At 49.8% G+C, this 11,270-nt stretch overlaps 1 protein-coding gene and 1 long non-coding RNA gene across 4 annotated transcripts in view; one reads left to right on the top strand and one right to left on the bottom strand.

Annotated features, from left to right (window-relative positions):
* LOC115032419 overlaps positions 1–6,426 on the bottom strand; it is a 15,842-nt gene extending 9,416 nt beyond the window's left edge. The window contains exons 1-2 of one of the 2 annotated variants that reach the window (XR_003838097.1): positions 6,323–6,426; positions 5,579–5,827 (exon numbers count right to left, since the gene is read on the bottom strand). This is a non-coding gene — a long non-coding RNA (uncharacterized LOC115032419). Of the gene's footprint in view, positions 1–5,578 lie in introns of both variants that reach the window. The other variant, XR_003838096.1, reaches the window with a different exon arrangement.
* Positions 6,427–6,652: 226 nt separating this feature from the next.
* The window catches only part of Pnpo (pyridoxamine 5'-phosphate oxidase), a 6,337-nt gene continuing 1,719 nt past the window's right edge, over positions 6,653–11,270 (top strand). The window contains exons 1-6 of one of the 2 annotated variants that reach the window (XM_029484176.1): positions 6,671–6,941; positions 7,387–7,422; positions 8,096–8,220; positions 9,630–9,729; positions 10,570–10,623; positions 10,861–10,989. In XM_029484176.1, the coding sequence (XP_029340036.1) occupies positions 6,804–6,941; positions 7,387–7,422; positions 8,096–8,220; positions 9,630–9,729; positions 10,570–10,623; positions 10,861–10,989 (582 nt within the window). In that variant the 5' untranslated portion in view covers positions 6,671–6,803. Of the gene's footprint in view, positions 6,942–7,386; positions 7,423–8,095; positions 8,221–9,629; positions 9,730–10,569; positions 10,624–10,860; positions 10,990–11,270 lie in introns of both variants that reach the window. The other variant, XM_021176780.2, reaches the window with a different exon arrangement.

Raw genomic sequence — 11,270 nt, 5'->3', positions numbered from 1 at the left:
TTTTTTTTTTTTTTTTATTAGCAAACTAGCCTGTCTATCTTTACAATGAACTTTTTAGTGCCTTTACTGTTGTCGCTGCAACAAATGACCCGAGCTTAAGGAAGGATTTACTGGCTCAGGGTTTGAGGGACTAGAGTTCTCATGGTCGGGAGCCATGGGGATGGGTGTGTGGGGCACTGGTCACATTGAGTTTATAGTTAGAAAGCAGAAAGAGATAAACACCAGTGCTCGGCTGGTCAGTTATGGACCATGTTCCAGGATGGTCTTCATTTATTATCTCTACAGGAACCCTGCCTGATCCTAAATTTACCCAAGTTAGCAAAGATTAATCATCACCTCTTATCAACTTGATACACAAACACATCCCTTTAGAACAGCCTACCTCTGGCTCTGATAATATAAAACGCATCTAAGCCATCTCTAAAAGTCTCCAAAGTCTTAACAGTTCTAACATCAAAAGTCTATGTCACCTCCATTGAAACTCAGGAAGTTATGAGACAGACAAGAAATGAGCCATGTATTTCCGACATACAAGGTAGAACTCTCTCATTCCAAAAGGGAGGCATGAAGGGAGCACCGGGAACGATCAAGCCAAAGCAAGAGGAACATCCAGCACAGAAAACCTGAAGCTTACCCTGCAGCCGTGGTGGCGCACACCTTTAGTTTCAGCACTTGGGAGGCAGAGACAGGTGGATCTCTTGAGTTCAAGGCCAGCCTAGTCTACAGAGTGAGTTCTAGGACAGCCAGGGCTACACAGAGATACACTGTCTTGGGGGTCGGTGGGGAGAGAAGAATAAGAAAAGAAGGAGGCTGAGGACAAGGAAGAAGAAAAGAGGAAAAGGGGGAAGAGAAAAAAAGAAAGAAAGAAACCCCGCAGCACCATATCCAGCACCTGGGACTCTTGGTGACATCAGCTCTGCTGCCTAAAGAACACATAGCCTCTCTTTTGGGCCCACTCCACTTCATGCCTGCAGCTTTCCTCATTCAGTGTCACATGACCCTAGGATCTCCATCACCCCAGGGTCTCCACTGTAACTTAGGCCTCGCCTCCACAGCTTCACACAGTGGCCTCTCAGAGCCTCCTTGTAGGGATCCAGTTCTACCACACAGTACCTGGCCTGAGGAGCTTTCGGGAACACTGGTGCAAGTCTCCTTGACCTTGTAACTCCTGCATTTTGCATGCCTGCGAAGCCACACAACAGTGCTGCTAACTATGTTCCAGGTACGGTCTTGCCCTCTTCTGCCACAGCTGCCGTTGGCCTCCGTGTATCCTGGTGGTCTGGGGAAACCCTTCCCAAGCAACATAGTCAATTCAAGCTTCTCCTTTCAAATAAATATGCACTTCCTAACTTGGAACCTTTGGTGGTTAGGCCTTTGCCCTAAGGGCACCTGTCCTATGGCAGTCAGGTTTCTCTAGTTAATGGAACAGACTGTCTGAGTTACTGTTCTATTCCTGTGAAGAGAGTCCAGGCCTGGGATGCAGGTCTATAATCCCAGCTACTGGGGAGGCTGGGGATCAGGAAGATTGAAGGCTTAAGGCCAGCCTAGGCTACAAAACGAGCTCAGGTTAATCTTGACAACTTATCAAGCCCTAACCTCAGAGCCTAACATAAAGCCAAACTCAAGTACCTACACAAAACCAACATTACCACTAGCCACATGTGACGGTCATGCCTGTGTTCTCACATTTGGGAGGCTGAGTCAGGAGACTGCCACGAGTTCGAGACTAGCTGTGTCTATACTGTGAGTTCTAGGTCAGCAAGGCTACAGAGCAAGACTGCGTTTCAACCTGCCTCCACCCCTGCCCCCACAAATCACCCCCACCAACTTCACAATTAGAGTAGACCACCCAGCAACGGCCTATGGAGGAGAGCTGAGTAACATCAACTAGTTAACTAGGCCCTGCAGAGTCTAAAAGCCTAAGGCAAAGGCTCTGGCTCAGGCAGAACTCGCTAGCCACCACCTGCCTTTATCCACCCCACTCCCACCCCCACACCCCTGTTTACTTTGCATGAAGCCAACTACTTGCAAAATTCTTGGTCAATGGAATAGAGATTGTGGCGATCTCAACGAGAATGAGATTCCACCTCAGGTCTGAGACTATTTGTGAGGTGACCAAAGTGTGTGTGTGTGTGTGTGTGTGTGTGTGTGTGTGTGTCCACATGCCCCAGGGTGTATGGAAGCTAGAGGACATAGGCATTAGTCTGTTCTTCTATCACATGGGTCCTGGGGACTGAACTCAGTTTGTTAGGCTTAGAGGTAGGTGTCTTCGGCTACCTAGCTATCCCTCTAACCCTTGCCTGAAATCTTTGGGGGTCAAGGTGACATCATTAAAGGAACTGTAGCAGTCACAGGACGGTGGCAGTTGCACTCAGAGGTCAGAGGACGTCAGGTTCCGCTTCTATTGCTCTCCACCTTATTCCCTTGAGACGGACAGACGGCGTCTCTCACTGAACCCGGACATGACCTTAGTCATTACAGATGAGCCCTTCCTGAGCATGCTTGCTGGCTAGGATTTTTAGACTGAGCCACAGAAAGTAAGACGAGCGTCATCTCCTCAGCCCACCTCAGAGAAGTTCCCAGGCTCATGGATAATACCAGCCACATTGAATGGACACCACAGACCAAGTCTGGGAAGCTATCTAGGTCTATCAGGAAGGGCTTAACCACAAAGCCCCACAAGGGAGGACACTGATAAGGTCTGGCCTTCCCAAGTCCCACCCTAGCAAGGCCTGAAACTAGGGCCCCTGATAAGCTACGGGGCCGGGAGAGGGGAGCTGCCACCTGCCAGCAGAAAGTCAACCTTCATCCTATCATGGGACTTGTCTCTCTAAGCTGAATTCACTAAGGCCAAGGCATCCTGAATCTTTAGAGTCCCAGTCTATGTCATTGCTCAGATACACAGCCTCCTCCTACACCCTCCTGGAAAGCAGGAGGATGTATCACACCAGTATCATTACCACCTTGGCCTCCTCAACATCCTCCCTCCCTAATTCCAAGCCACTCCTCTCATATAACCTCAACATCCATGGCTTCAAGCGCCATTTTTGAGGCCCATGACACGAACTGGTATCACCAGCCAAAGGCTTTCCCTCAGATTCCAACTTCCACTTTCCAGCCCAACCAAACATGGGTGTGACATAAAACTTCAACAGTTAATGAATTCATCTTTTCCCAAAACGTCTTCAACTGGTAAGTGGCAGCAGCCATACTGCCTAAAGTCAGTCCCGGTGAGCTGCTCCCTCCCTACAGCCCCTCTCAATACTTATGCATTAGCCACACCCCCGCCCCCCAGCTTCCACTTGGACAACACTATAGCTATCCCCAGCAGCTTCTGGCCACTAGCCTCACCCTCCCTTCCTTGTCATCCACTCGGTCACCAGAGTCTGGAGGCAGAGGCAAGTGGATCTCTGTGAGTTCTAGGACAGCCAAGGCTGTTTTGAGACAGAGCATCCCTGTCTCAAAAAGCCAAAAATAGATAGATAGATAGATGTGTGTGCCCGGCATGGTGGTGCATGACTGTAATCTCAGTACTAAGGAGGCAGAGGCAGGGGGATGTCTGTGAGTTTATGGTCAACTTGGTCTACACAGCAAGTTCCAGAAAAGGCAGAGCTACATGGAAATAAATGGTCCTGTATAAAAAGAAAAAAGAAAAAAAGAAAAAAGAAAAAGAAAAAAGAAACAAAAAATAAAATAAAAGAAAACTTTAGAAGCAAACAATCAAGACAAAGACATAGCCCCTGAACCCTGAACTTCTCTGTTTCATCCTGAGAAAGCGGTGTAGCTCTGTGAAATGCCATTTTGCAAGACACTGCTTACTGAGTTGGGCCTGTCTCCAGAAAAGAACCCTACTACAAAGTCGGAGGATGGCAAACGCAGCCCCAGGAAGAAAATGCAGAGCCAGTTCGTGGTTTAGCCACCAAATCCCACTTAGCAGAAAAGCAAAACACAAGCCTACTTGTTAACTTCCAGACAAAAGGAAAATACAGAGGAGTCAACAACAAACTTCCCTAGACTGTTGCCCGGGAAGAGAGCGGCAGTTGGACTCCGGCTCTTTTTCCTTCCCCATCTGGTTTGGCTTAGTTTCTATGGAGCTGCGGCTGGAGTCCAGTGCCTGGTGCACCGGATGCCAGCGCTCTGCCACTGGGCCACCCCCCTGCCCCTCCCCCCTCCCAGCCCTTAATAAAGCCTTTCTTTGGAGATAAATTCTTGCTCAGCTGCCCAGGCTGGCCTCAAACTCATAATCCTCCTGCCTCAGCCTCTTAGGTAGCTGGCTAGCAGACACATTCCACCACACCTGCCCCCCCACACACACCAAGGTCTTAAACAAACAGAAACACCCACCATGAATGTAGATTTGTAGCTACACAATGTCACAATATAAAGAATTGGAAACACTGTGTCTAAAAGATGGGCCCTCACTACCTTCAGGGGTGGGGCTTGTCTTCAGCAAGGTGCATCAGGTTACTGTTTGACCATCTCATCACTACTTGGCTTCAGCAGCGTCTTACTGCTCCAAGGGCCCAGATGCATCAGCTCTTACTGGCCACCTTCCCTCTTCCTAAACACCTGTTCCACTGCCCATCTGGCAAATACCCTTTAAGACAATCTTCAAGGGTTGGAGAAATGGCTCAGGGGTTAAGAGCACTGACTGCTCTTCCAGAGGTCCTGAGTTCAATTCCCAGCAACCACCTGCTGGCTCACAACCATCTGTAACAGGGATCCAATACCCTGTTCTGGTGTGTCTGAAGACAGCTATAGTGTACTCATTTATATGAGATAAATAAATGTTTAAGACCGACCATCTCCAGTCAGCTCCCACAAGGACGCCTTTCTGCACTGATTGGGCCCCTTCGGTTCAGTTTTCCTTTGCCTATCAGGACCATGCTAACCACCTGCGACTCTCTCTGGCTCACAGACCTGCCAGTGTGGCCAGGAACCATGCCATGGCCTTCACTTTGGTACTGTAAGACCTGGCTCAATACCTAACCTAAAGGCAGTCCCTGGTAAATGTTTATTGAATGGATAGGCTATATAAATACACATCTCATGGTTGTTGTGTGGCTTTGTTTTTTGTTTTGTTTTGTTTTGTTTGGTTTTTTGGTTTTTCCTTTTTAAGGCTGTGCAGCTGATATTAATCCCATGATCCTTTCCCTCTGCCTCTCAAGGGCTGGAGTTCCAGCTGTGTGGCGCCACACCCAGCTCATGCTCTTGTCTTGGAAGTCTCAGTACTTAGGAAGCTCTAGCTCCAAACTAAAAGCAGCCCGGGGAATATAAAAGAGAGTGGACCTTAAAAAGGATGCTGATGACTAACTACTACAGTCCACTGCAAGAGCCAGACAACTCCCCCATCCTGCTCATGGGAGAAAACGACAATGCACCGAAAATTCTAGGCTAGCCTCACATTTACTATGTAGCCAAGGCTGGCCTTAGTGCTGAGACAACCGGCAGGCATACAGCACTTTTCCCAGCAAGCTTCCTCTTGCTTCTGTGGAGCAGACTGCGCTGGCTCAAGCTGTAAACACAGGATAATGAGTTCCCGCTGCAGACACCGAGGCAGGCCAAGAAGGTCTCTTACCTGGCACAGTGCTGGGTGCCTGTCTACATGGCTCTTGGGGCTCCCACTCCGGATGCTGGGAGACACCAGGGCTACAGAGTCATCTTCCACCACGGGCTCCCCCAGGCAGATCAAAGCTGGAAGAAGCGTTGTTAGGGTTTCCTACTTCTCTCTCAGCCAGGCATCCACCACGTGAAGTCAGCGTGCAGGCGCTGCACCTGTTCCCTGTATCCTTGGCTGGCTATTGCCAAAAACTATGCCTCCCTCTACCTAGAAAGGAACAACAAAGAAATAAAAACAGCAACAACAACAACAAGAAGAAATAGGAAAAGGAGGAAATAACCAAGTTGAAAGAGGTTTAGGAAAGGGACAGCCCCTCCATCTGTTAGAGCAGTGGCTAGTATTAACTCCACTGCATTGGGTATAGGATGCTCTGAGCCCAGCCCAAGCCTTAGGAAAGGGTTACAAGTTAGAAGGGAAGACCATTCTGTTCTGGGGTAGCCTGATTCCGATTTCTGTCTTCTTTCTATTCAGCTGACTCCCTTCTCACCTCAAAGTCTCCTTTCTGACCCGAGTGCTTCCCCAATCCCCAGAGTATGAGCCCACCACCACGACCCTCAGCACCTGCCCTGCGGTTTACAAGGCAGTTTCAGTCTCTCCTTACTCTCAAGCCACAATCTTCTCCCTCAGCCTCTCCCTGTGTCCCTATCACCTTTGCTTCCGAGTCCGGCCCCCAAACCATGTTTTCTTGCCCAGTCTTCCAACCTCCGCTGCGGCAGGAGGGGATCCCTGCCCGACGTTCTTCTTCAGTAGCCCGCCACTGGCCGGCCACTTAACGCGGACCTCTCCTCTCGAGCCCGAGACTTCGCCCCGCCCTCGCCTTGGCTGCTGTCCCTATACCTTTAACAAACCTCCACGTGCTTCTTAAACGGCGGTGACAGCATTTCCTTGTCTCTCTGCTCCCGCCCCTGGGGGCGCTGCCCATTGGCTGCTGGGTTCCTTCATTGCCGCTCTAATTGGTCTCGCTTCAGGAAACTAAAACCAATAAGCTCTCCGCGTCTGGATCCCTGCTCTGGTCCTGGACAGCTATTGGTTGATCCTAGGCACCTTGGTTCCGAGAACTTAGGACTTACTAGCTTGTCTGGGGCTCTAGTAAATTCTTCCTTCCCAGGCTAGACACACAGGCTGAGCAATTGGTTCCGAACCCAGGGCCAGGCGACGCTGGGTCACGTGGCCGACTGCTTACATGACGTACGGACTGCTGAGCGTCACTGTGACGTTCAGGAGACCTGCGAAGTGGACGGGCTACCTCCGTCACCTGTGCTGTCGGGGTGCAGTCATGGACCTGGGACCAATGCGCAAGAGTTACCGCGGGGACCGAGAGGTGCTGCCGCTGCCGCCGGACAACGGAAAGGGGGTGTCCCTAAATTAGCAAAGGGTTGGAGGAGCGCCTTGTGCTTTCAGGGGCCACTTACAAGGCAACAGGATTTAGGGGTCACCCTGATGGGAGAAGTGGGTTTCAGAGACAACCACTGGGGAGGGCCTCAGGGGAACCGTGGATTAACGTGTACTCATAGACCCCTTGACTTCAGAACCCACCTGTGTTGGTACCCAGCCCTTTTCTGACTGTCTCGCCATGGGCAATTTATGCTCTTTGGGCCTCAGTTTATTCACCTGTAAAGTGGTGATACCTACTTCACAAGGATGCTGTGGGTTTGGGGGTTTTCTCATTTTTTACATTTTTATACATTTAGAGTGTGCATGTGTTTATACATGTATGACAGGCGACAACTTTCAGGAGGTTTTTTTTTTTTCCCACCATGTCGTAGGTCACCAGGAATGAACTCAGGTTGTCAGGTTTCATGGTAGGTCTTTACCAGTCTATATTTAGGCATTTGTAAAATGCTTAAAACAGTCATAAACGTGATATAAAATTATAAAGGAACGGAAGCTGGGCTTGGAGCCGAGTTTGGTGGAGTCTTGCCTGGTGTATATGAAGGTTCTGGGTTCCACCTTTGGCACCAAATGAACTAGGCACGGTGGATCCAGAGTTCAGGGTCCGGCTACACAGTGAGTTCGAGGCTAACCTGGAAGCTCTTCGTTTTAACCTCCCTCATCATGATCTTCTCCCCTCTCAGGTCAGGGACCAAGAGATCAGTTTTGGGATTGGGATCCAGAGCTACAGTGGCCAAGTGTGCTTATGTGTGAACATCCGCAGGAGTGCTTGACTTGAGATGTAGGCTCTTGTAAAACCTTAGAACTACTTCATGAAAAAGAATGAGGTGACCCACAGGAACTTCAGCACGCTCCAGCCCTGGTTCATCGCTTCCTCCTTAGGAGACTCAGGGACTTATTGGGCCATTTTATGCCTGTTTCATCATCTGTAAATGGACATAGAACCTACTTCCTGGGTAGTGTTTTGTTTGGTTGGTGTTTTTTTCTTTCTCTCATGGTCATCATTATGATGGCTAAATGCATTTACATTTGAAAAGCATCTCAGCCCATTGCCAGGCACAGAGTAAACATTGTTCATTCTAGGCATTCGAGGAGGCTCATCTGACCTCTCTGGATCCCATGAAGCAGTTTGCTTCCTGGTTCGACGAGGCTGTTCAGTGTCCGGACATAGGAGAAGCCAATGCTATGTGTCTGGCTACCTGCACCAGGTACACACAGCCTGGGGCCTCTGTGTGGGTGGTTCCAGATGGAGATTAGGAAGACCTAAATTAGGTGCTCTCAACATTATTATATCTTCAGTTCCACTATTAAAGCCAGCCTTCTCTGAGCCCCAGTAAACCAGTCCTTAACTGGTAAACCAAAGCCAGATCACTGAATACTCTCTAGTGATAAAATGCAGTTCCTATGCAGTTCTCCATCCCTAATGTATATCCCTCACGGCCCTTGGTCTCCCTCAGGCTCCTATCTGCTCACCCCTCATGGCCCTTGGCCTCCCTCAGGCTCCTATCTGCTCAAGCCCTGTCTTCCCTTTTGGAGCTACATCTGCTGGGACTGCCCCTGAGGCCCTATTCCCCCCCCCTCTTTTTAAAGATTTATTTATTTATTAAATGTAAGTACACTGTAGCTGTCTTCAGACACCCCAGAAGAGGGCATCAGATCTCATTATGGATGGTTGTGAGCCACCATGTGGTTGCTGGGATTTCACTCTTAACCGCTGAGCCATCTCTCCAGCCCCCTAATTCCCTCTCTTGAAACCCAGCATAGGAATTACCAAGCAGCCATACCCTGTGAGAAATCTCTAAGGTCAGCCTCCTTATTCAGCTCCTCTCGTCCCTTCTCACTAAAGCACAAAGCACAAGATGGGGCTTTGACACCCTCAGTGTTACTCAGAGCTCTGCGCAGAGGGCCGTCCACCATTGCTTCTCTGCATGATGCATTAGTTCAGTGTGTTGGTGGTCCAGTCTCTCCCAGCACTGCACGGTTTGCATCAATGTCGGAGCAAAGTACTATGGGCAACAGGGGTTTACTGTTTACACTTCTGGAGGCTAGAAGTCTGAGAGCAAGTGGTTGTCAGGGGCAGTGTCTGGTGATGCCTCTGAAGATAGTCACCCCCTTACTGTGTCTTCATGTGACCTTTGAGAGAGCCCCCACTCTCTCTCTCTCTTCTTACAAAGACACCAGTCTTACTGGATTAGAGAGAGTCCTACCCCATGGACTACATTTAATCTTAATTGCCTTCCTAAAACCTCTTATCTTCCAAAAACAGTCACACAGTGGTTAGGGCAGTGTGCCATATATCCCTTAAGGGGGGTACTGATCGAGCCACAAAGAGCCCCCAGACAGTGGAGTCACACTTATACCTCCTGGACAGGTTCCCAAAGGCACTGTTTGATGGCATCGGAGCTCACAGCTTGACTCTCTGCCGTCTTTCCTTTTCAGTTTATGTCTATGCATTTGTCTACGTGATTTACACCTTTGACATTTGCCTCGATACGGGGGGCGTGGCTGGGGCGTGGCTGGGCATGGCTGGGGCGTGGCTGGGCATGGCTAGAGGGGCTGCTCCGGGTGAGAACAGTGGGTTGGCTTCTGACCTGGTGCTCTGCTGTGTGCCCCCTAGAGACGGAAAACCCTCTGCCCGGATGCTGCTGCTGAAGGGCTTTGGCAAAGACGGCTTCCGCTTCTTCACTAACTACGAGAGCCGGAAGGGAAAAGAGCTGGTGAGGGTCAGGGTGAATCCTTCCAGGACGAACAGGGCTAGCCTCAGCCCTGGCTTACACCATCCCTGCACGGGCTCCCTCCTGCTTCCAGGCACGGGCACTGTGAATGAATAAGCCACACCCACCTCCACATCTGCTACCCCGGCAGCACCCGTTCCTTCTGGTCTCATCCACCTGGTCCCATACATATACACATATATATGTATATATGTAATTTTTTTTTGCTTCTGGCCATGCATTTGTTTATATGATCACATGATTGACACTTGTCTCCCCTGCTACATTGTAAGCTCTGTGGAGCAAAGGTTGCCACTTTTATTTCATCTGTTTTGTTCCCAGCACCAGTTCTAAGGTACACAGGAGTTGGCATTTCATATGCATTTGTTAAGCCAGTCGGAGTGCATGTCACATTGACTGTCAAAACTCCATGAGTGAGCTGGGTGTGGTAGTTCACACCTCTCCAGTATTCAGGAGGCTGAGGCAGGAGGATTAGCACAAATTAGCACAGGTTAGCCCAGAATGGGACCCTGTGTCAAAAACAAGAACAGAAATATTCAAAACTACAATGTTGGTGATTGGAAAGGCCGAGCCTCACACTGGAGTTAACCTGGCTCACACCCAGCTCTACCACTGGCTTTGTAAAATTCAGTACTGTTACTCGGCCCCTGAGGGCCTGTCTTCAGCTATGCCACTGGAGGCTCACCTTTGAGGGTTTAAATGAGACGTAACAGTGAATGCATCTGTTGATGGTATCCTACTCCATCTTCTGCCTTCCTCCTACATGCAGGAGGTACCGATTTCCTGTTCCGATAGTACCTATGACTTTTCTCTTCTTTCCAGGATTCTAACCCCTTTGCCTCTCTTGTCTTCTACTGGGAGCCCCTGAACCGTCAGGTGAGTGGTCGTCCCCACCACCACTTCTGGTGGGCTGGGTGGGCAGGGGTAAATTTATAAATGAATGTAGGAATCATGTTCTGCCTGGGCCTGGCCACTCTGCCTTTCACCCAGCTCTCAGTCTAGATGGGCCTGGGAGTGTTGGGGCAGCTGATGGAACAGAGAAAAACTGGGCCTGTGCTAGCAGAAAGGGTTAGTGGTGTCAAGCATCACCTAGCCAGGTTCATCCACCAACAGGTGCGCGTGGAAGGCCCTGTGAAGAAACTCCCAGAGAAGGAGGCCGAGAACTACTTCCATTCCCGCCCCAAGAGCAGCCAGATTGGGGCTGTGGTCAGTCGCCAGAGTTCTGTGATCCCTGACCGGGAGGTATGTAGGACCCCTGTATAATCCTCTTCATGAGCCAGGCCCTGAGCTCATCCCCAGAGGCTGTCTCCAGGAGATGCCAGGGTCTTGTCAAACTATCAAAAAAGGATGCTGAAAAAAAAAAAAAAAGCGGGGCGTGGTGGTACACGCCTTTAATCCCAGCACTCAGGAGGCAGAGGCAGGTGGATTTCTGAGTTCGAGGCCTGCCTGGTCTACAGAGTGAGTTCCAGGACAGCCAGAGCTATACAGAGAAACCCTGTCTCGAAAAACCAAAAAAAAAAAAA

This window comes from Mus caroli, chromosome 11 (assembly GCF_900094665.2).
Source record: "Mus caroli chromosome 11, CAROLI_EIJ_v1.1, whole genome shotgun sequence".
Lineage (NCBI taxonomy): Eukaryota > Metazoa > Chordata > Mammalia > Rodentia > Muridae > Mus > Mus caroli.
This window is presented reverse-complemented; position numbering and strand designations above follow the sequence as displayed.